At 43.2% G+C, this 24,825-nt stretch overlaps 1 protein-coding gene and 1 long non-coding RNA gene across 2 annotated transcripts in view; one reads left to right on the top strand and one right to left on the bottom strand.

Annotated features, from left to right (window-relative positions):
• LOC146965504 (uncharacterized) overlaps positions 1-24,825 on the bottom strand; it is a 518,674-nt gene that overhangs the window by 53,111 nt on the left and 440,738 nt on the right. The window lies entirely within an intron of this gene.
• Positions 1-24,825, top strand: part of itgb5 (integrin, beta 5) — a 71,264-nt gene that overhangs the window by 6,822 nt on the left and 39,617 nt on the right. Inside the window, exons 6-11 of the mRNA XM_085764745.1 lie at positions 2,435-2,596; positions 6,540-6,635; positions 6,732-6,821; positions 9,985-10,119; positions 18,492-18,666; positions 23,806-24,060. Coding sequence (XP_085620871.1) covers positions 2,435-2,596; positions 6,540-6,635; positions 6,732-6,821; positions 9,985-10,119; positions 18,492-18,666; positions 23,806-24,060 — 913 coding nt within the window. The remainder of the gene's footprint in view (positions 1-2,434; positions 2,597-6,539; positions 6,636-6,731; positions 6,822-9,984; positions 10,120-18,491; positions 18,667-23,805; positions 24,061-24,825) is intronic.

The raw sequence follows: 24,825 nt of genomic DNA on the forward strand, positions 1-24,825 counted from the left end.
TTAAATCTTCCTGAAAAAAATTGACAATATTTTGGAGTCGTGGTCGATGAAGTTTGGCAAATATCAGACTTTTATCTCAAAAACTGAATTTTTGAAAACATTTTGAATTGGGAACAACTGGAGTCAATGTAAGAGTGGTATTTTTAAACATTAGATATTTTTCTTATGGAGAAAAACACGACCAACATCTCCATGCAGTTTATGTATTATCATATATTTTTGTCTTGATAACAGACTTTTTGACATTAAGAATCTCGATGCATCAGTTTGAAACTATTATTTTCGCCGCCCGTACCCAACAACACTACTGTCTGTCATGACCTCTGACCCCGGCTGCTTCCAGTGACAGTGCAGCTTTTGGCTTTTGGTTTTGGGCGTGAGGGGGGGAAGCCGCGGTGAAACCCCCGTGACAAGCATCTGGCCTATTTAGTTGTTAATTAAAAGCACGCTAGGGGGGGGCAGACAGGAAGCAGAGTCTGGTGCAGCTGCTTAAACAGGAGGACGAGTCGCTCCCTGCTCGGGGTTAATTGTTGTGTGCGGAGCAGGAAGAGACGGACTCCCTGCGAACGGCCGCTGCCTTGTAATTTACTCTGCTGCTCGCTGCTATTTCCAACACTCTGGTTTTAGTTTGAGTTTTAGGAGACTGGGCTGGGTCCAGCTTCATCATCCTCTTCTCTTCAGGTCAGAGATGATGTCAACAGAAATACTCTACCAGTCAAAAGTTCAGACAAACCTTCTCAGTCAATGTTTTTTCTTTATTTATTTTCAAATTATCACTTTCTACACTGTAGATTCAAACTAAAGACATTTAAACTATGAAGGAACTCATTTGGAGTTATGTAGTAAACACAAAAGTGTTTAAAAAAAGCAGGATATGTTTTAAAATTTAGATTTTTCCACCTTTTTGCTTTGATGACAGCTTGTTACACACTTTTGATTCAGTCCTCAGCTTCATGAGGTTGAGTCGTCACCTGGATGGTTTTTGTTTCCTGACAGTCTTAAGCTCTTGTTGCTGTCTTCCGTCAGGTGACAGATAAAACCTTTGTTTTTTATTAACACTTTTGTGTTTACTATATATTTCCTTATGAGTTCCTTCATAGTTTTGATGTCTTCAGTTTGAATCTACAGTGTAGAAAGTGATAAAAAAAAATAAAGAAAGAAAGATCATTGCATGAGAAGGTTTTTGTCCAAAGCTTTTGACTGGTAGTGAACATACATATGATTTACAGTAGTTTCATCCATGATTGTGTGGATGTTACTGAGGGAAATGAAGCTGACTGAGATTAGATTTTTCTTTTTTAATCTTTTATTGCAGTGGTTCTCTAAAGTTTTTACATCAAAGAAACGATCACACATTAGATTAGATTAGATTTCAGATGTTTTATGGCAGGAAGTGTTTGAACCCCAGGAGCCAAATAATGAAAGATCCACTGATGATCTCTGAGCTTTATCTTCACTATCACTGGTCTAAAATATCTTTTTTTTTTTCTTTTTACTCTACCTTTCTTCTCCATGAGTCCATGAGTGTTTTTCACCTCAAGATAATTGTTTCCTCTGGTTTATTTTATTTTTTTAACCTCAACAACAGGAAGTAGAAGCCATCAGTCTGTGTCACGCCTCGATTCAAAGCTGGAGCTTCTCACACAACAGTGTTTCTACCACTGTGTGTTGAGAGAGGAGAGGCCTCTGATAGGAGCCGGCTCTGTTGTGTTCACTGGACAGGACAAATAACGGACAAAAGCCCTCTCTCTCTCTCCCTCTCTCTGGCTGAACGCTGTGTTTCTTTCTTGTCACACATTAGTCAGCACTCTGTCACACACTCCCTCTGTTGTTTCCTATTGATAAAAGTCAGACCTTGCCCCGCTGCAGAAAACTCTGGAGGACTTTCCACCCTCACTGCTGCTGCTGCGTTAATCGACTGTTCCTGTAGGAGTCACGATATCAATCAAATACCTGACGTGTTGTTGACCCATTGTTTCTGTCACACACACACACACAAAGACACACACACACACTCACACTCTGGCGCTAATGACTCCTCCAACCTTTTGTTTCTCTGGTGTGATCCTAAAAAAAACACAAACACAAACCAAAGCCAGAGCAGCAGTCTTGCTAACATTTCCATATTTCGCACATTCTGTGTCATAAACTGTAAACCGTCTTGTCTGTAACAACATCTATTGCACGTCTGTCCGTCCTGGGTGAGGGATCCCTCCTCTGTTGCTCACCCTGAGGTTTCTCCGATTTTTCCCTGTTAAAAGGGTTTTCTATGGAGTTTTTCCTCAGTCAATGTGAGGGTCTAAGGACAGAGGATGTTGTTGTGATGCCATGTAAAGCCCTTTGAGACAAACCGCTTGTAAAAAACGGGCTATACCAATAAAATTGCCTTGCCTTGCCTTGCCAGTAACAACCAGTATGTGTTGTTATGTTGCAGAATGAGATCGGCTGGAGGAAGGAGGCCTACCACCTGCTGGTCTTCGCCACGGACGACGTCCCTCACCTGGCGCTGGACGGGCGGCTGGGCGGCCTGGTCCAGCCCCACGACGGACAGTGTCACCTCAACGAGAGGAACGAGTACAGCGCCTCCACCAAGATGGTAAGAGGAGCAGAGCTTTAGATTCTCTTTTATTTTTATTTTTAATTTTTCCCCAAACTGACCCGGCCTGAACCTGCTCCATGTTTCTGACACCAGGATGGGAGTTGTAGTTTTTACTGCTCACTTAAAGAGGAACTATGCAGGATTTTTCCCGTTATTGAATGTAAATTATTAATTTATCAAGCAGCTCCAGAGTCCTAGTTCTGGTTAAATCAATGACTTGTACCTAGTTCCAGGGAGAATGGAGGCTCTCTGTCTTCCACCTAGCGTCTCTTGGCTGAAAACCAACCTTGTAAGATCAGAACCTCCGACCCGGTGTCCCAGCTCTCGTCTCCATGGCGACACCGCCACACAAACGTAACGCGCCCCGTAAAGCCGGGTTCAGACATGGTCTCCATGTCAGATTAAACGATCACAGTGGCATAAATTCTTGCTGTGTCTTGGGCAACACTACAAGTATCACCCCGACCAATCATCGATCACGACCCTGCGTGAGTTCATATGCCATCGGGGAGGTGTCACAAATGGTCTGTATTTATAATGGTCTGTATTTATGTAGCGCTTTACTATACCTGAACGATACCCAAAACGCTTTACAGTACATACATCGCATTCACCCATTCACACACACATTCACACACTGATGGCGGAAGCTGCCATGCAAGGCGCTAACCACAACAACAATCTGTCAATCATAGATAGTGTCGCTCTGTGTGTGTGGTCTTCTGCTCAACCACGGAAAATAAAAGGAAGAAAAAATGATCGTGGAGCAGTTCGTGGGTCTGGTGAAGAACAGACAGTCTGACTGTCTGTTCTTCACAGAGAACATGAGCTACGCTAACGGATGTGTTCACCTCAAAACCATTCACTTATATTGCGCACATGAAGCAGATGTTCACTGGGTGTAAAGAAATGTTTCATCCTATTGGTCGACAGCAAGGTTCACGTCGTAGGAGATGTCAGACTAGGTGGAGAAATTCAAAAACGTAACATGCTAGACTTTCTGTCGGGGTGTCGTACAGCGTCGTAAAACCGCTGGTCGTCAGTTATGTCCCAGTACACGTCCGTTTCTCGTTCCCGACGCTCATAATCGGGCGCTGGAAATGTGTCGGCCACAAAGAAATTGTGTCAAAATTGGCCTGAAATCGTGTCGTCTGAACCCGGTTTAACCCATAGTCTCTTATAAGACTACATGGTAACATGGTAGATGATAAATAACGTTATCCACCGCTCCATGGATTGATTTCTCACCGGCTTCGTTGGAAACAAATGCACATGGAGGAGAGGAGGGTTAGAGACACAGAGGAGGAGAGTTCCTCTTTAAAGAAATATTCACATCCAGACACTGTTGTACTCAAAACGTTACGTCTGATCTGCAGCTCTCAACGTGAGTGATGAAGGACTGCCAGGACTTATAGAAGAAAGTGTGTGTGTTGGTGTGTATGTGTGTGTGTGGTTTCTTCCTCTCCTAGAGAACAATCCCTCCACTGTCATCTCGGCGTATTATCAGATTAGTACGAGATGAAACACGACAGTAACCTAAAGAGGAGAAGCTGTCATTACTCATATGGAGCACATAGATCAATAGCAGTTCTCCCTCACACAACACATCAATGGCGGCAGCAGCAGCGTTGCCTTCGGGAGCAGCTCGGCGGTTTCAGCGTCTCTCTCGCTCCAACAACGACACAGTTTTTCAGTCTCGTGTGAACATTTAACCCTCTATTGAAATGAAAACTTTCCCCCCTGCAGCTTCTTCTTCACGTCCACAGAGAAACATGAAACCGGTGATTCTCTGTAACTCAGTACGCGTCAATAATATAAACCCTCGGGTCCGAACTCCGAGAATCCAGCTGTGAAGTTAACGCACGCTGGAATTTCTCATGTTTGCTCAAAGACTGATTATCAGAAAAGCCTGATACTCCGAGTCTTTCTTCAATAACAAAGGGGCTTTTTATGATCACGTGTGTGTGTGAGTGTGTGTGTGTGAAACTTTAAAGGGTTTCTGCCTCCACTTGGCTCCAGTCCAGAGACGTAGAGAGAGAGAGAGAGAGGACTCTGACATTTTTGAAATTCTTATTTAACCTGAGTGGGAACACATTGTTATTAATAGCAGCAGCCTGTGGTGGTAATTGCAGAGGGGAAGGGCCGCTACACGCTTACACACACCTGGAGGAGGCTGCCAGTAAAAACTACACACAACACACACACACAACAGACCCATACACTTGTAAAGTAAAGTGTCGTAACATGTGAAACATCGTCTGGCTCCACATTCTGGACCAAACCAAACCAAACCAAACCCTGACTGATTAGAAACCGTTATGATGATGACGAACGATTCCAATCAATCAATCAGTAAAAAAAAATCTAATTAAGTGGAAGCACAAAGGAAGTCTTTGACTGTTGAAGAATCCCACTGAACTGATGCTTTGTAAAACAGATCAATATCACGTGGACGGTGCTGCTGTGCTCCGAATTAATATGGATTTTTATATTTATTTATTTATTTTTGCCCATTTGTTTTTTTCCATGAAACGCAAAATTTCAATCATGTGTCCCTCACACACACACACACACACACACACACACATGAGGACCACACATTAGAAATAACCGAGCACAGGATCTATTTCTGCCTCAAACAAAAGAGTCGGACAGATTTTTCTTCATGTTTGTGGGACAGATTGTTCCACATTTCATTTTTGTTGGTAAAAACCACTGGACTGATAATTCCACACAAGTTTATTCTCAAGATAGAAATATGAGCAGGGGCTGCGCAACAGCCAATGAAAACAACCAGACCATAAACTGTGTAACTGTGTAAAAAGGCGCTCAGACTTTTATTTGTGACGCTGAAATGTGATCAACACATGTGTTTCTCTGCGGGACATAAAAAAAACACATCAACTTTTACTCACGGAAACAAAAACCGGAGTTAAGAGCATCTGTCAGCATCTGTTAGCAGGAGGAACTAAAACGAGACGATCTTTTCACTTTGTGGCACTGATGCAGCTCTGGTCACCTAGCAACAACATCTAACTCCAAAAACTGAAGGTTTTAAGGCCGTCGGTTTTTTATCAGTTGCACCATAAAGTGCTGGAAGGAGCTGAAACCAGAAACCTTTATCTAACGGTGTTTAACTCAGGTTTCTGTTGGTGTTGGTGTCGCTTACTTTCAATACCGCTGTGCAATGCATCTTGGGAAAGGTTGGGTCTTTGTTGCATCTGAGATAAGTTTGAGATAAGACGGTCTCGTTTCACAGTCGGTCATTAAACGCAGCCTTGACAGGATGCAGCCTCTGGATCGGCTCTCACACAGCAGTGTAGTGTAGATGTGGTAGGAATCGAGTCAATCGACCGATATGGTTTTTTCAGGGCCGATACCGATAGCAATTATTAGTAATCAAAGAAACTGATAATCAACGTTTAGAACCAATATTTATTTGGAGTAAAAATGAAAACTTTGGTGTCAAAATGTAGAATAACACACCTGGAATCAGACTGAATACAGTATACAGTACAGTATATAAATGTTTTTTTTGTACGCTGCGAAAATCTGATAAAAAGACCACGATTTTTTGTAGAATAACAGAAACTCCAACACAAACCTCGGTTCATGGTGACTTCAGGCAGAGAGGCGGCTGCATCAAAGCCAAAGGAGCAGGTTTTTAATTTTTTTTTTTTTTTAATATCAAGTATTGGTGGATAAAAACTGCCGATACCGATCATCGTAAAAATGCAGAATATCAGCTGATAGTTGATTTGATTTGAAATTCTTTAATGTCCCAGAGGGGCAGTTTGGTTTACAGCAGAAGCTCAGACACAGTCAAATCTTACATAGCAGATACAACAGAAACAATTAAAACAAATAAATCGGTCTATCCCTACTATGTGGACAAAAATACCCATAATGCCTCCTGTTTTGTTTGCCTGTCTCTCTGCAGGATTATCCTTCTCTGGCTCTTCTGGGGGAGAAACTGGCAGAAAACAACATCTTCCTCATCTTTGCGGTGACAAAACGTCTCTATGTGATTTATAAGGTACTTAAGGTTTATCTTTATGGGTTAAAGATCTTTGACTTTTAATGTTCTTTGATGTTTAAGACACTTTTTTATTTGTTTCCTTTTTTTACAAAGAATTTCACTGCACTCATACCTGGGACCACGGTCGAGATCCTGGATCAGGACTCGAAGAACGTGATTCAGCTCATCATCAACGCCTACAATGTGAGTACAGAATGAGTGTGTGTGTGTGTGTGTGGGGGATTTCCTGTTTGTGTGTTGTCAGAGAATTAAGGAACGACAGATAAGAGAGAAAGAAGAGGAGGAGGAGGAGGAGGGGAGAGGAGGGAGGGAAATTCTTGAAAGTCTTCCCACCACTGTGACACAGTTAACGGGCCTCCAGCCGACACAAGCTGCTCTTCTCATCTCGAGGTTTTAACGGCTCAACTGTAGCAAACGACCTCTGTCTTCGTCTCACGGGGACAGAAATCATCCGTCAGTCACACAGTCAACCTCCGAGCTGTTTGGACCAACTGGTAATCAACTACAAACATGTACATTTAGACATTAATTAACCTATCAGGACATAGAAAACAATAAACAAAGAGTATATAAAGACATGAGGTAATTGAATGTGCAGTATATGAGCAAAAGTGCAATATAATGCATAACAATACATAAGGGTGTAACTTAAACAGTGATACAGGCAAATGCTTCACTGTTAATGAACCAGAAACAAGAGAAGAGAAATCAGTCGTTGCCAAATTTTCTCAAAATTTGCAACTTTCTTCTGTTAGATAGTAAAACATTTTCTCTCTAGATGAAGATTTTCTGTTTCCAAACCAGTAGAATACGTTTCTTTGCAGTGATAAATAGTCAAATTTTAGTCAAATATGAACTTCTCGCTGAGACAGGCTCCAGCTCACCCGTGACCCTAGTGCAGGATAAGTGGTGTAGAAAAATGAATGAATGAACTGAGCAGCTCAGGTTTAAAAACCGTTCATGTTGGAAAAGAAGTGATTTACAATATATAAAATGGCGTTAACACAGCTGATGTTACTGTAAATGAAAATGAATATGGAGATAAGTGAAGACAGGCAGCTGTTGAAACAGTTACACGCTCTGTTAAAGAGATATTTTCAGTTGTCGTTGGAAACTCTGAGTCTGATATCCAACAGCACAGCGTTTTTATATTTTTGGGGCAGAGCATCTCCGAAGGTTTGAATCTGAGACGCTGAGCTGCCAGACGTTGTTCTGTCTCGGCTTCTCTCATGTGAGAGGATTTGTCTCAACTTGATCTTTTTGGGGTTTTGAGCCGGCGCTCGTTCCTTCGGTCGGATCAAAAAGCTTTGAAGTTTTCACTCTGAGGAACGGTGCTGATGAATCATCTCTCTCCATTTTAACAGAAGATTTAAAAACATAAAGCAGCAGGATGGGAACCACTCTGGTTATTATACATATCACTGATGTGACTCAACCTGCTGCTGTGTGGAGGCTTAAATTCATTAAAGGGATAGTTCAACATTTTTAGCAAATTGGCCCATTGCCATAAGTTTAGCAGTAGCTTCGCTACCTTTAATTGTCAGTGCAAGCTATTTTTAGAACGGCGGAGCAGAGCCGTGAGCTGCTCAGAGCTATGCTACGGAGGCTCATGGGATTTCTTGGTTTCCCTCATCAAACTCATCAAATACACAATCCAACAACTCCACAACGCTCTGGTGGACAAGTTGTGACCTGCACATTCACCACGCTATGAGATAATAACACACGTTACCAGACAGAGTTGTTTTAGAGGGAAATTCATGCAAAACTGCTGATGCACGTTTCCGTCGGGGACAGTTTTTCATCAAGCAGTCTCTGTATTTCCCTCTAAAACAACTCTGTCTGGTATCGTACTGTTATTATCTCATAGCGTGGCGAATGTGCAGGTCACAACTTGTCCACCAGAGCGTTGTGGAGTTGTTGGATTGTGTATTTGATGAGTTTGATGAGGGAAAGGCGAAAGTACCGTTTCATGAGCAGCTTGCGTCTCTGCCCCGCTGATCTCAAAACAGCTTGCACCGACAATTAAATGTCAATATTGTTGAGTTAACAAGCTCATTAAAAACATTGCCAATGATTACAAACAAAACAATATACAGTATACATTTGATAAAGAGGACCTAAACTCTGAAAGTGAAGGAAGTGCGTCCAGCTTTGTCCATCTTGATGAGATGAACGCATCCTGTTTGTTTTCTCTGGAGCTCCTCTGGTCGCAGCGTGGAGTCAGTCGACCTTTCCCCAACATGTTTTCCTGCGTGGGCGTCAGGAGGAGCGGCGGTGGCGTTGTCGTTGTTGTACCGTAGTGTCCTCTGCTCTGCGACAGAATAACTTGTACAAATGCAGCGGTGACGTGCAGTGTGCAGCAGCGAGTGTGTGTGTGTGTGGGAGTAAGAGTCTGAATGAGGAGCTTTGACTCACAACCTTATTAACATTCCAGCTGCCACATTACATCCACACCACTGCAGCAGGCCTGTTAGCAGGAGACGCTTTGCCAAACACCGCGAGCGAGCGACGGCGGCCGGCGGCGAGCAGCGCTACGTTGTGTAACCAGAACATTCTTGCTCAGGTCGGACCGTGGCCCGGCGCCGCAGCACGCTGGGAGTGTGTCAGCGTTACATAGCCTGACTGACTTCTCCTTGGCGTCGTTACATCTCAGCCGGTCAACGACGTGCATGAACGACTCCAGCCGGCTGCACAGAGCCACGTACAGATGTGTCTCCCATCCACACACACACACACACACACACACACACACACACACACACACACACTCGACCTGCATCCATGCGAAGCGCCTGTGGTTGTTGTGGTGCGATTAACAATAAAAATGTGTCTTCACCACCAGGGCAGCCGCTGTTTTCCACTGTGAAACCCGACCTGAGTTACAGCTCTGAAACAGACAGAGTTGGTTTTAATATAAGAGTGTGTGTGTCTGTGTGTGTGTGGGTGGGAGGTTTTGTATTAAAGGGATAGTTCAACATTTCGGCAAATTGGCCCATTGCGATAATCGCTATATAGTCATAGCAGAGAACCAAGAAATCCCATGAGCCTCCGTTGCGTAGCTCTGAGCAGCTCATGGCTCTGCTCCGCCGTTCTAAAAATAGCTTGCACCGACAATTAAAGGTAACGAACCTACTGCTATGACTACAGGGGTTATGGCAATGGGCCAGTTTGCCAAAATGTTGAACTATCCATTTAATGTTACATTGGAAAGTGTTTATGTGCCCGATGGAAGCTGATGGAAATCCTGCAGAGGATTTCATTTGAACGTGATGTCATCGTTTTGAAAAGCCTCTGATTTACTAAACATATCCAACTCTGTGTCATTCTCTCTCTCTTTCTGCAGAACATCCGCTCTAAAGTGGAGCTGACGGTGTGGGACCACCCGGAGGACATCAGCCTGTCCTTCACCGCCACCTGTCAGGACGGACAGCCGCTGCCCGGCCTCAGGAAGTGTGCTGACCTGAAGATAGGAGACACGGTGAGACACTCCCCCTCCTCCCTCTCCCTCCCTCCCTCTCTCTGTGTCACAAATGTTTTATTTCCTGCTGAATGTTTGATTTCATTTCATTATATCTCTTTTTTTTTTTTTACCCTCCTCTGATTATCTATAACTACATTTTGCTAAATGATCTCCTGGACGTCTGTCAGAGTCTGTTAGCAGTTCGTTATCCTGGACAACTGTGTTCGAGCAGACAGGTCGTTTGTTGTGATTTCAGCGCATAAATACACAAAATCCGCACCAGCGTTAAAAACACAGAGTTTGTATTTGAGGATTAGACACGGGATAAAAAAGGAAAAGTCCCTGGTTGTTCTGCCAGAGATCAGATCACTTGTGCAACACGTTGATGCAGCAGCGTGTCGGAGCCGAGGAGGGCACATGCACATGGAAACACTTACCAGCGGAAAACGAAAGGCAGATTGAAGCGGTCGGAGTTTATTTTTGTCCACTTTAATTATTTTAAGGTTCGTCCTGTCATTGCACACACACACACACATGCACGCACACACACACACATACACAAACAAACTCACGTGCAGATGGACTGAATGTTTTTCCACATGGTTCCAGTGGATTATGTGAAATGAATATGTGTGTGTGGCCTGTGGAGACGCTGCAGTGATGGATTACAGGAAGTGTAGAGGATGAAGTTATCAAAGCTGCACAGTGTCTGACTGCTCTGTGACATCGGACAGATAATGATTACTATTTATAAGACCTTTAAAGGGATAGTTCAACATTTTGGCAAATTGGCCCATTGCCATAATCCCTATAGTCATAGCAGTAGGTTTGTTACCTTTAATTGTCGGTGCAAGCTATTTTTAGAACGGCGGAGCAGAGCCGTGAGCTGCTCAGAGCTAGGCTCATGGGATTTCTTGGTTTCCCTCATCAAACTCATCAAATACATAATCCGACAACTCCACAACGCTCTGGTGGACAAGTTGTGACCTGCACATTCACCACGCTATGAGATAATAACACAACGTTACCACACAGAGTTGTTTTAGAGGTAAATACAAAGACTGCTTGATGAAAAACTGTCCCTGAAAGCAACGCGCATCAGCAGTTTTGCATGAATTTATCTCTAAAACAACTCTGTCTGTCTGAACTATCCCTTTAACTGTGGACTGATTGATTGGAGAGAGGAAACGCTGCTGTGCTTTAAAAAGCTTCACTCCTGCAGCAAACAAACTAAGACACAGTATGACCTCATCGTCCTCATCTTGACCTATATATAATATGTAAACTGAGAGTAGCTACAGCAGCCAATACTAATCTAATTGGATGTTCAGCCGTCCAATCAGCTCAGAGTTTAATCCAGAAAACATAAGAGAATAAAAAAGAGGCTTTTTGCGTTGATGCAATTATAAATAATTAATTGCTACAAGGCTAAAATGAGGTAAATCCACTCCACATATCTGTTTCAGGTCGAGTCGTTGGGGCTTTAATCTCTCTCCCTCCGCTCGGCTGAAAGTGATATTCATAATCGCAGCCGGGCGGCCAGCGACTAAAGAAAGTCAGTGGTGACTTGGCGCTCTTCAACAGACGCCTTGTGACCGGACAGGAATCCTCTTGCAGAGAGTTCCTCTGATGAAATCAAACTGGGATGGAGGGATAGAGGAGGAGGGAGGGGGGTTATGTTGCTTTTCACTGTTGCCAAAGAAACACGTGTGAAGAAAAGTAGTCAGAGTAATGAAAGTCAGCGTGACTGGCTCAGTTTTTTCTCTCTCTCTACCTGCATGAACCACTGACCCTGTGGTTCTTCCTGAGAACAGATTTGCTGCGTCTCCTCTCAGCTGATGATGTAAAAGTCGTATTTTAAAGGGACATTGTGTAACTTCTCCTGTTATCTATTCACGAAAATCGTTTATTTGGTTCAAAAGTCTGTTTTTCATTAATCAGTAATCCCCCCCATCAACAAAGTGAAGTGTTCCTTTCAGCTCTGAATGAGCCGTTCATATCATTCATATCTCCATGGAGCGGGTAAGCTCGGTGCTGCTGCCATGTGGTGTCGCCATGTTTTTAGTTCAGTGGCAGCGTGACGGTAGGAAACCACGGAAACTCAGCGGAGACACCGGAGCTGTCGGCTCAGGTCGAGGTGGCGTCTGTGAAAAGTCACCGCGGTAACGCAGTGAGGAGGAATGGAGCGTTACACTGATGCTGCATTCACCTGCAGTCGGGCAGACAGCCGTCGCTAACAAACCAGATGTCATTTTAGTCACAGAAGTCCAGAGAAAGCCGGTAAAACAATACGACATCGCCATGACAACATATTGTCACGTGTATTGTTTTGCCTCGTGCTGACGGACCACTTGTTTACATAGAGGCTTGTTTATGCCGTTACGTGCAGCGGCTGTCGTCCGTCTGCCCAATTTCAGGTGAATGCAGCATGAAAAATACGATTGAGTTGCTTGCAATCAGCAGTGGACACAGCTGTGGGAAACAGCAGCTTAACCTGAGGCTCAGACCAACAACCTCCCTGGGAAACACACACACACACACACAGACACACACAGAAGAAAGCACCACTGAACCTGACTGAACCTTCACCTGTGCCGAGGATATGGTCGTCACCACCACACCTGTCTGCTCTGCTCTGATCTGGGGTCTGATAAACCGTCGCGCTCACACACAGATCTGTTACTCGAACTGGATTTTCTGGATCCAGTTACATAAGTATCTGCAGCAGCTTGCCCACAGTCATAGCGTCGGTCTGAACGTCTATCACTGCTGCTGCTCAGACAGGAAGTGAAACAGGAAGGGAGGCCGGAGACCTGCTTCATTCTTTACCGCCAACCATGTACTCGTCAAATTTGGACGAACCAGGGTCCGTCCTCTTCCCAGTTCGTCCAAATTTGACGAGAAGCTTCCGCTACAAACAAGTTTGAAATATAGACTTATTTAATTTTTTCGGGGCAATTTCTCATGTCGGGGCTTCAATACAAGACGGACATTACATACGAGCAGCATGGAAGTATTTGGATGTTTTTTGGTGTGTCTTTTTGTTACGAAGACAGTTGGTATCCATTTGCAACCGTTATATGGACATGCACTGCTACGCCGAGACCCCCTGTAACTCAGAGAAGCCACGGAGGACTCTGAAACTTCTCCCAGCCCTTAGTCCACATGAGGGGGAGGAGATAATGAGTGCAATTTGAATTTTGGGTGAACTATCTCTTTAACTACATACAATCTCCAGTTAGCGTTTCATTCCTGCTGCTGCCAGCTTTGCTCCTTTCATGGCTGGCGCTCTCACACTCCCCCTCCTCCCTCCTCGCTCCCTCCCTCACCCACTTTTGTGTGCGGGTCATTGAGATGCAGCATCAGGCTCGTTGGGCTCTTTGACTGACACCTGGGCTGTGGACTGAGCCGTCTCCTCCTCCTCCTCCTCCTCCTCCTCCTCCTCCTCCTCCTCCTCCACCGGGGAAAGTTTTAGTGTTGCAGGGTTCCCACGCGTCCTGGAAAACCTGGAAAATGGTTGACCAATTATCCAGTCATGGAAAACACATAGAAATTGAGAAAATGGGTAAAATGTCCTGGAAAAGCTTTGCGTTGTCCTGGAAAATAATTCATCACAAGGTGACATCAGCTACCAGAGCTCTGTCTGTTTGACTTCTTCAGACTCCACTGAGGATTTATTTTCCCAAGATGTGCCCAGCGAGAAAAGAGGGCTGTTTTCGGTGTGGTTTAAAAACAAAAACAGCAATGTTTTTGCGTTGTTTTATGATAAATTTGTCTTAATTTCTGAGCACGTAAGATATTATTTCATAGATAAGTTAGAGCCATAGGTTGCACATCTTTTAATCAAACATCTGGGGGTGAGAGAAATGAAATAAATAGGGGGTGGGAGAAAAAAGCGATTCACATAAATATCGCGATATCTTTTTTGACGATTTTTAAATCAATTTTTTTTTTGAATTTTTTAAAATATTGTGCAATGTGCATTTGTTACCTTTTTTTACATGCAGCGAGTCCAGGTTTTGAAAAGGGTTTAAGTTTTATAATGGAGTATGTTCATTTATAGGCTCCTACAGTATTTGTGTGCGGATAAATGTTAAACATGCAGACTAAAAATCGAGAGAATCGGCAATATTGTAGAATCGCAATTTGAATCGAATCGCCATCCAAAAAAATCGTAGAAGAATCGAATCGGGAGAAAAGCATATCGTCCCAGCCCTAGAAATAAATATAGAAACAAACTGGTTGAATGTACAAAATAAAGTACAACTGTCGAACTACAAAGCATGAATGGGACGGGGCGATGTGTAAAGGCCTAATAGCATGTCTGTCAAACTGTAGCAGCTGAAAATGTCCGGGAAAATGATTACAAGAAAGGAGTGGGAACCCTGGTGTTGGCACCGTGCAGAGTAGAGCTGCTGCCCCCCTCCACCTCCTTTCAGGGCCGAGGATAAAAGACATGAGCGAGGCCAAACTCTTTTTTTATTCACTGCCTCACACACATTCCCGTCCTGAAAATGAAAACCGTCCCAGGGAGATAAAGCGGCTGAGAGCAGAGAGAGCGTGGAGGGACTGAGGGAGGTTGGAGGAGGAGAATTCAGCAGCGTGTATGAAGCTGCCCCCTTGTTGCCGTTTCACAATGGATCTGGGGCTCCATACAAATTTTAATTGCTGAGCCAAAGAGAAGAGAAGAGAGACCACCGGAGAGAGGCCGAGGCCAGCGAGATGTACCGCCGCCGTCCTCCCATGTCTTTTGCTTTTTTTTGCTCGGTGGCTTCGTTCCAACTGTGCCGAATCCAGCTGATGCACAAAAATAAATAAGTAAATAAATAAATCAAACGTTTATCCTCATGTAGGTCAGAAAGAAAAAAGAAAAAAAAAAACAGTGAGTCTGGTTCTCATGAGGCTGGTTATGAACTGGATCAGTTTCCAGTCCAGCTGAGCTCACCAGACCAGACGATGCGTTCACATGACGAGGATGGAGTTGTTAATTACAAACCAACAAACCAATCATGTGCAACATCGGCAACAGATCAGGGAGCGGAGTATTAATCATGATGTTATTATACAGGACAGTAAAGCTTCTTCTGTGGTTGATTGGAGGCACTGGTTCATAAGAAGAGATAATATTTATGGTTTTAAGAACCAGAAATCATCTCAGTATAGTTTTACACCTCCTGGAGCTTTAAAGAGGAACTATGGGTTTTTACCTTATTACTCTGAGTACGTCAAAACCCGGAAGTTTAGCATCGTGCTGGTTCCCGGAAAAGAAAGTGAATGGGATTTTTGCATTGCCTTTTGAATGATGTCAGAAATCAGCTCTGTGGCCAACACAAGTTTATGATACTTACAAGTTTTGTTCAGTGAGATAATCTTCACATATGAACACCTTTTTATACCGTATCTGAAGCTTAAATGTGATGGCCAGAAGTAAAAAGCTAACGTTAGAAAATCAGACTGTTTTTACTTGTATAAGACCCATAAATAACATAAAATCACATCCATACAGACCTGCAAACTGGTCACCTTTTGGCTACACTACAGTAACCTTTTTCATGTCAACCAGGGTAGTAGAAGTGAATGAAGACAGTTTTAGTTAGTTATGTTGTCACCTTTTTCACTACTCCAGAGTTTGTAGATCTGCCATAAGAACACTCTGGCCTGTTCGGGAGTGGTGGCGTTTAATGGTCCCCAACAGGGTTTGTAGTCAATATTGAGCAACTTGTTAGCAATCGCCTTTTTGACCACACGTAAAAGCTCCAAAATTCACAAGTAGGGTATTTACTGACATGTTTTATGTCCTAGAACAAAACCTGAAACTAGATGATAAATAACATTATCCACCGCTCCATGGATTGATTTCTCACCGGCTTCGTTGGAAACAAATGGAGAGGAGGGTTAGAGACACAGAGGAGAAGAGACCAGCATCTCTTCTCAGAGGTGTGTGTGTGTGTGACCAGTGAATGAGCTCATGCATATGAATAAAAACACACAGACACACACACACACTGCGGGGCTTTTTGCATCCAAACAAACCAGAGGCATTAGGATTTGTTGGTGTGCTGGATGTTTTTTCTTTGACCTTCTTCTCAATGGGTTTTGTTTTGTCCCAGATAATCGAATTTCAGTCGGTCATAAGAATTTCATCATTGGAAATGTTTCCTCCATGGCAACGCATTTCTTTCTTTTCTTCTTTCTCTAACATATGTCGCCGCTTACATCATCCCATAGTAACATACCATCCAGACTCTCATCCCTCCCTGATCCGATTCCCTCCTTCTCTATGAATTACGTTACTCGCCCAAATGTGTGTGTGTGTGTGTGTGTGTGTGTGTCGCGGGCGTTTTCTCACAGACTTTAATCTCATCACTCCTTCCACTCAGCCCTGTGTCCTGTGTCTTCCTCTACTACGATCTCTTGTTTCTCCACGACCTCATACTTGTCCTAACTGGGCCACATGATTGGGTGAGCCGGCCTCCTCGCGACTCACATTTACAGTAAATTTAATTGTGTCCTGTTCGTTAACTTGTTTCCCGCGCTGCAGTGAAGGGGGGGGGAGTCCGGCCGACATGTGACGTAGCCTCTTCCTGTGGCCTGAATCGGCTTGTGTTTGTGTGTGGAAGCTGAGATAGAAACAAACAAACGACCCACTTTAATACGGAGTTTAAAATCTGCATATTTTCCTCCTTTTCTGAGTTTTATTTTGAAGGGTTGATCCCTAATAATAATAATAATAAGATACATATATTGTGGTTTTCTCATATCTCAGTGTAGTTTTCCATCTCCTCTCTCAGCTTCTCTCTGGAGCTCTAGTAGTCGGTGTCAGCCAATCAGAAGAGAGGAGGAGGCTCTGAGCCTCTCTTCTGATTGGATGAATGTTTTCTAAAATGATCCAATAAAAACAGAGCAGATTTCAGAATAAAATACTCAGAGAAACCAAATCCTGCAAAGTTGTTGGATGGTGGGTCCAGGTGGTGAGGGGGCGGGGCTTAGTTGTGACATCACAAAGTGACAGGAAGTCCTGACGGCTGGTTTTAAGGCTCAGTTTCTGAATACAGGCTGTGTGCATTTCTCTGTGGACTGAGGCTTTGATACTTTCACAGTATTAATATAGAACCTAGAGCTGCTTTATAATCACACTACACATGGACATCTACCTTTATACTGTATGGAGCTTTAACACAAACATCTACCTTTATACTGTATGGAGCTTTAATACAAACATCTACCTTTATACTGTATGGAGCTTTAATACAAACATCTACCTTTATACTTTATGGAGCTTTAACACAAACATCTACCTTTATACTGTATGGAGCTTTAACACAAACATCTACCTTTATACTGTATGGAGCTTTAACACAAACATCTACCTTTATACTGTATGGAGCTTTAACACAACCATTAATTACAGTATTTATTTAGACCATGGAACGGAGAACAGTTGAATTCCCCATTGGACCAGTGCATTTAAGGATTTATTTGCAGTCAGGCATCACAGACTAAATCCCCAGAGACAAACACAATCGCATTGACAGTGAACACAGTTAATATCTGATCTCCTGTATTTACAGCAGCAGCTTTTTTTTTTTTTTTCCATTGATGCGGTTCATAGATGTGTTTACACTGTGAGATTTCCTGCTCTTGCCAAGAACAGCAGGTGCAGCCAGGGAGGAATGTTTACTTTTGGATTAAGTCTGAAGTTTGTCTTTGGAGGGTCAAGTGCTTCCAGTCACATCTTCAAAGCCGAGCGAGGACCTCCTCCTCCTCCTCCTCCTCCTCTGTAACAGTTTTGATCTCTGAACCAGAAACCATCAGACTATTGAACCTCACTGTCTTTGTCTGTGTTGACTGAATCATGAACTGTGTGTGTGTATGTGTTTATGCACGGGTGTAAATAAACTCAAATTGGAGCTGAAATCTGGCTTTTTTTCAGCTCATGATCATCGTTTTATATCTGATCCAGTGAGTTATGGTGCAGAGTTGGTGTCAAGTCAATAAACCCACAAGCTCTCCACTGAACAAACAGCTTCAATAGGGGAGAAAAAAAAAGAAAAAAGAAAAAGGAAAACCAGAGGGAGCGACTTCCTTCCTCAGAGCAATCAGATGGGTGTTGGTCTGATGTCATGTCCCACTTTCACAAGGCGAGGTCGTGTGCAGTTCACGCCCACAGTCTAGCTGGCAGCTGCCAAGTATTTACAGGGTGGTGTTGTGTTTGCTCCAATGAAAAGACACGAAGGTTTGAATCAGGTCACGGAGAGAGAAAGATGGAAACAAGAGATGATGAGAGGAACCGACTGATGCTGCTGCTGTTGTTTAAACCTCTGGACAAACAGGAAGTTGTTTGGTTTTTTTAAAATGTATTTACAACTCTTTATTCGTCTGCTTTCTAGGTTTCCTTCAACGTGAGTGTGGAGGCGCGGAGCTGCCCCCCCCGCGGCACCGACCAGAGCTTCACCATCAAGCCCGTGGGCTTCAGGGACCGGCTGGAGGTGTCGGTGGATTATCAGTGTGACTGCGGCTGCAGCCGGACGGCGCGGACCAACAGCAGCATCTGCAGCTCCATAGGTAGATCTGACCCACACACACACACACACACACACACACACACACACACACACACACACACACACACACACAGACACTTCCTCTCTACATGGATCAATGTCAAAACAGTGTGAAGTCCAATCAGAGCAGATCTTTCACCGTTACCTCCACACCATCAACTTCCATTGTTATTTTTCCTCTTAACCTTCCTGTTGTCCTCCGGGGTGAAGGGAGGGAGGGTGGAGGGGAAAGAAGGGAGGAAGGAAGGAAAGATGGAGGGAAGGAACAGATTGGGCCAAGGAAGGGAAGAAGAATTAAGGATGAAGGGAAAGAAGGGAGGAAGGAAGGGAAAAGGGATTGTGGAAAGAAGGAAGGGAAAAAGGACGTAAAGAAAGATGGAGGAGGGAACAGATTGGGTCAATTGGGTCAAAAAGGAATTGATTTATTTTCTGGAGGACAGTGTACAGTGTTCAGCATTCCCTTCTAAAGAGGAAGGGATGTGGCTGTACCCAATTGAAGCCAGAGCTGAAGAAGAAGAAGAAAAAAGGAGAAGTAAGGAAGGAAGGAAGGAAAGGAAAAACAATGGTGGAAAGTAGGAAGGGAGAAAGGAAGAAAGGAAGAATGGAGGGAAGAATCAGATTGGGTCAAGGAAGGAAGAAGAAAGAAGGAAGTAAGGGAAAAACGATGGTGGAAAGAAGGAAGGGAGAAAGGAAGAAAAGAAGGATGGAGGAAGGGAACAGACTGATATTGTGTTGAATATAACGGCAGATCTAGAGCTTTTATCGATCAGCTCATCTTGATGCCTTTTCACTCTCCATGAAGTAAAATTGTTCTTTCTGTGTAGTTGTGGTCACAGACTCTTTCTCCACCTCCCTGCACTTGAAGCCTTAAACTAATTTCATTCACCAAAAAAAAAAAAAAGATTTATTAATTTATGTGATTCAAAATTCCTTTAAATATCATGATTAAATGGATATTGTAAATTATTTTGGTCACTATTAAGTGACCAAAATAATAGTGATAGTGATATCATGACAGACATATTTCCAATATTTAAGAATGGTGAAAAAAAGATTTTATCAAGATATTGTATTAAACAGTTTGTGGTGATTTTCTCTCTTTTATGAACACAAGGGCATAAAAAACCCCTAATGTCATTCAGTTCACACTCCTCAGTCCTCGTCTATGTTTTTTCTGTTTACTGACAGTTTTGTAAAAGCCAAGAATGACTGAGTGAGTGAATCAGGTCGGACAGAAAACGGCTTTCTGAAACAGAAAGGACGGAAAAAGCTGGTCTGATCAGTGCATCCCTACGCTGATCAGTCCAGCTTTTTCTTGAGAAAAATGAAATTGCAAGAGAACATTACTTAGAACAGGAGCTAAAAAGACTGGAAACCTCTCAAACGCCCACAAATACACCCAATAAAGAACTACTCAAAATAAAATACGAACTCAACAGTCTGCTGGACAAAAAAACCCAACACACTCTTCTCAAACTCAGACATCAACAATTTGAATTTGGCAATAAAACTGGTAAACTTTTAGCCAACCAACTGAAACAACAAAGGGAAAAAAATAACATAACTTCAATAGAAGATGTAAAGGGAAATATAACACAGGACCACATGGCAATAAACGAAACATTTAGGGATTACTACACCAACTTGTACACTCCGGACCATTTTCCCACACCCACAGATGTTGAAACGTTTCTGAGGAGTGTCTCCCTTCCAAAACTGTCCACTGATCAAAACCGACTATTTAGATACTTCACTCTCAATAAAAGAATTGGAAAAAAGCACTACTACTCATGCCTAACAGCAAGTCCCCAGGTCTAGACGGCTTCCCTGTAGAATTCTACAAACACTTTTGGTCCCTTATCTCCCCTCTATTTTTCAATATGATCTCTGAAACCCTCTGTAACTCAAAGATCCCCCACCACATGAATACAGCCCTGATCACACTCATTCTCAAACCAAACAAGAAATCCCACACAATGCTCCAGCTATCGCCCAATATCTCTAATAAACACAGACGTCAAAATCATAAGCAAGGCCCTAGCAATAAGATTAGAATCCGTTATTCCATCACTTATTCACCCAGATCAAACCGGATTCATTAAAGGGAGACACTCCTCAGAAAACACGAGAAGACTACTCAACATAATAGAACTATACAGAAACAAAAACTCACACCAAGACTCAATTCCCTGCCATAGCACTAACTCTGGGACGCAGAAAAGGCATTCGATAGGGTAGGATGGTCCTTCCTTTTCACCTCTCTCAATCACTTTGGTTTTAGCCCATACTTCACAAATTGGATCAAAATCCTATACAACTCACCTACAGCATCTGTTATCACCAATGGTTTAATATCCAAACTCTTCACTTTGCACAGAGGTACAAGACAAGGATGTCCGTTATCACCACTTCTCTTCGCACTATTTATTGAACCACTTGCCATAGCCATTTAGACAGAACAATAACATCTCAGGTATACAAACAATGTCACACCGTCACAAAATCAGTCTATATATGCAGACGACATCTTACTGTACCTAACATCTCCCTCCACCTCACTTCCATCAGTCCATAATCTTATAGACAGCTTTAGCACAGTCTCTGGCTATTCCATAAACTGGACAAAATCCGAGATTCTGCCTCTTACTCACATCGATTGGGATGCTGAGGTTGGGGATCTACCCTACAAACATGCAGCTCAGTCCATCAAATACCTCGGAATTCATATCCCAACAAACCCAAAAGACATATTTAAACTAAATTTCACACCACTACTCTACTGCAAAATATCAAAGAAGAGCTCAATCGATGGAATAAACTCCCACTATCCCTGATTGGCCGGTATTGCATCTGTCAAAATGAACATTCTCCCCAAAATCAATTACCTATTTTGCCATGACACACATTAATCCTCCCCTGGGCTGGTTTTCTCCTCTCTGAATTCAACAGTAAACTCATTCTATTGGAAAGAAAAAAAAAACCCCGGATCAAATTAACCACCCTTCAAAGACCAAAACAATATGGAGGACTCGATGCCCCAAAACTTCTACCATTACTGTCTCTCTCACCAATTGCAATATATTCACCATTGGACCAACAGCACAAATTCTGCCTGGTTGGACATCGAGCAAACCATCTGCAAAGACTTGACCATCCAAGACATAATCTTCATAGATAAATCCATTAGAACCCATGACTGTTTCAAATACAACACTATAAACACTACCCTTGCAGCCTGGTGGAAAACAAATGAAATCTTAAATCTCCAGCTCACCCCATGCAACTCCACCCCCATCTGGCACAACCCAATGTTCAAAATTAACAAAAAAACAATCAACTTTACATCCTGGAGACAGAGAGGAATAACCAGCCTAGGGGACCTTTTCAGGGATGGCTCTCTCATGACCTTCGACTACTAAAACAGAAATATAACCTCCCACAAAATTGTCAATTCCAATACCTACAATTAAAAGAAACCATTAAAAAAATTATTGATATTAACAACTTCCACAACCCAGCCCCCCCCCTACTACTGAAACTAAATCTCCTCAAACCCAAGAGACTTCTCTCCCAAGATTTACAAACTTCTCTCACCATCATGACAACACCACTTCATTACCGATAGACAAATGGACCTCAGACCTCCACATCCAAACAGACATCAATTGGCAAACCATTTGCAATAATACATTCACTATGTCACCCAACTCCAATATACAGTTAATTCAATATAAAGTACTACACAGAATACACATCACCCACCCACAAAAATGCACCTGATGGGCTTCACCGACACCAACACCTGCGTAAGCACTGCCCCAGCCACAATAGACAACTACTACCCCCATGCACTTTGGTACTGCCCCCCAATTAGACGCTTTTGGTCGGAGGTCATGGGAGAGCTATCCAAGATCCTCAGCCTTAGCATCCCAATCCACCCCACCATAGCCTTACTCGGTGACATTTCTAATTTACCAATCCCAAAACATCATCAAACATTTATCCTCATCGCCACAACCATGGCCAAAAAAAATAATACTACTCAATTGGAAAGACAGAACAAAACTTTCAATACAACATTGGTATAATTTGTTAACTGAACATTCAAATTTGGAAAAACTCACATTCACAATGAAAGACAATATCACCCATTACAATAAAACCTGGTCACCATTCATGCAATTTCGTCCAGAAGCTGATTCCTCGAACCCCCCCCCCCACTCTCTCTTCTCCCCCTCATATCTTATTTCTATTCCTATCTTTATCTCTGTTTTCTCCAATATATTTGCCCCACCTTCTCTTCCCCCTCATTCCTATTCCTATCTTTATTTTTGTTTAATTTCCAATACATCTGCTCAACACCCCCTCTCGTAACTCCACTCTCCAATCTCCGATTAGATCTCTCCTATCTTTATTTTTGTTTTCCCCAATATATCTGCCCCACCTTCTCTTCCCCCTCATTCCTATTCCTATCTTTATTTTTGTTTTATTCCCAATACATCTGCTCAACACCCCCTCTCGTAACCCCACTCTCCAATCTCTGATTAGATCTCTCCTAGCTCGTATGTTTGTTTGTTTTGTAAAAGCGTCCCTTGTCCCATACGTTCTCGTACACGTCTAACTGTCGGTGTAATTGTCCTGTAATATGTGTTTAATTGTGCAATAAAACAAAAAAAAAAAAAAAAAAAAAAAAAAGATCAGTCCAGCTTTTTCCGTCCTAATGTCAATACCGATACCTGATGCTGTTGACTCAATAAACTGTACACTTTGCCATATGGAGGACAGTGAAGGACATCAGGGCTTGACTTTAACATTAACAACTTTACTAACATGTAAAATGTTGTTGCTTTTTATTTGTTGCTGCTGACACATGACACATTACAGCGGGAATGAGGCCAGACTCTCCGTCGAATTGAAATGAAATGCAATTCCGCCAGTGGCTGGTTTACGGGGCTAACATGATGTAGCACACGTCACAAACATAGACGTCATGGATCGACCCCATAATTCCGATACCTGATCGATCTATTTATTCAATATCTGGACCGATATCTGACCTTAATATCAGACTGGAAACATTTCAGAGTGAGAATAAACAAACTGGATGTAACCGGTGTGGTGTCTTCTCGTTCTCCTGCAGGAACGTACCAGTGTGGGACGTGTCGCTGCGAGCCGGGCTACCTGGGCGCGCGCTGCGAGTGCCAGGAGGGCGACGCCAGCAGCATCTACCTGAGCGCCTGCCGCGAGGCCGAGGGGAAGCAGATGTGCAGCGGGCGGGGCGAGTGCAGCTGCAACCAGTGTCTCTGCTACGAGTCCGAGTTCGGAAAGATCTACGGCAGCTTCTGCGAGTGCGACGACTTCTCCTGCGCCCGACACAAAGGCGTCCTCTGCTCAGGTAGGAGTCGAGCTCCGAAACTTCAGACTTGTGCGATCATGTCACTGGCGGTGTCTTTTTTAATGTTTTTTTTTAAACTACAGCTGTTAAGAGAGACCGCACATGAGCGTAATGAGAGTACAAGCCGACATCAAACAGGCTGGAAACCCTTTTAGCTGCGCTGCTGGCTGTGGGTTATAATTAAACATGATGCAGATTCATGATGTTGAGTCACTGCTCTACCTGCTCTGGGTGTGTCCCCTCCCCGCTGGCCGAGGCTCAGAGCTCAGAGCAGCAGCTGCACAACTCGTTGTTCAGATGTTTGGCTCGTGTTGTGATTTGGGGTTTGGTGCCTCGGGGGGCGTGTTGTGGTATAACACTTGTCTCAGAGAGAGATGGAGGAGGATCCAGGGTCTATCGTGAGGGATGTGTGACGGATTCAAAGCCCCGCGTTAAAAAACCACGTCCTCTAAAACAACCTCCTAAAACCTGAGGGGGTTCGTTCGTCCCTCGGCCTCTAGAGCAGAAAAGAAACATGAAATAGAAACCACATGAAACTGTAAACCTTTAACTTTCATTATAAATCACCAGCTCTGCCTTTTAGAAGTCATACTGTATAGTATTGTGGCTGGAAAAACAAGCACATTTATCAACGTTTTCAGATCTGTCGAGCTTTTATTGTAACATTTCATGATTTTTCTTCTAACGTCGATGAACGTCAGGGAACAGGCGGTGATTTACAACAATAAAAGACTTCATATGGTTCATATTTCATGTTTCCATAAT

This window comes from Trachurus japonicus, chromosome 21 (assembly GCF_045865225.1).
Source record: "Trachurus japonicus isolate A0001 chromosome 21, Traja_1.0".
Lineage (NCBI taxonomy): Eukaryota > Metazoa > Chordata > Actinopteri > Carangiformes > Carangidae > Trachurus > Trachurus japonicus.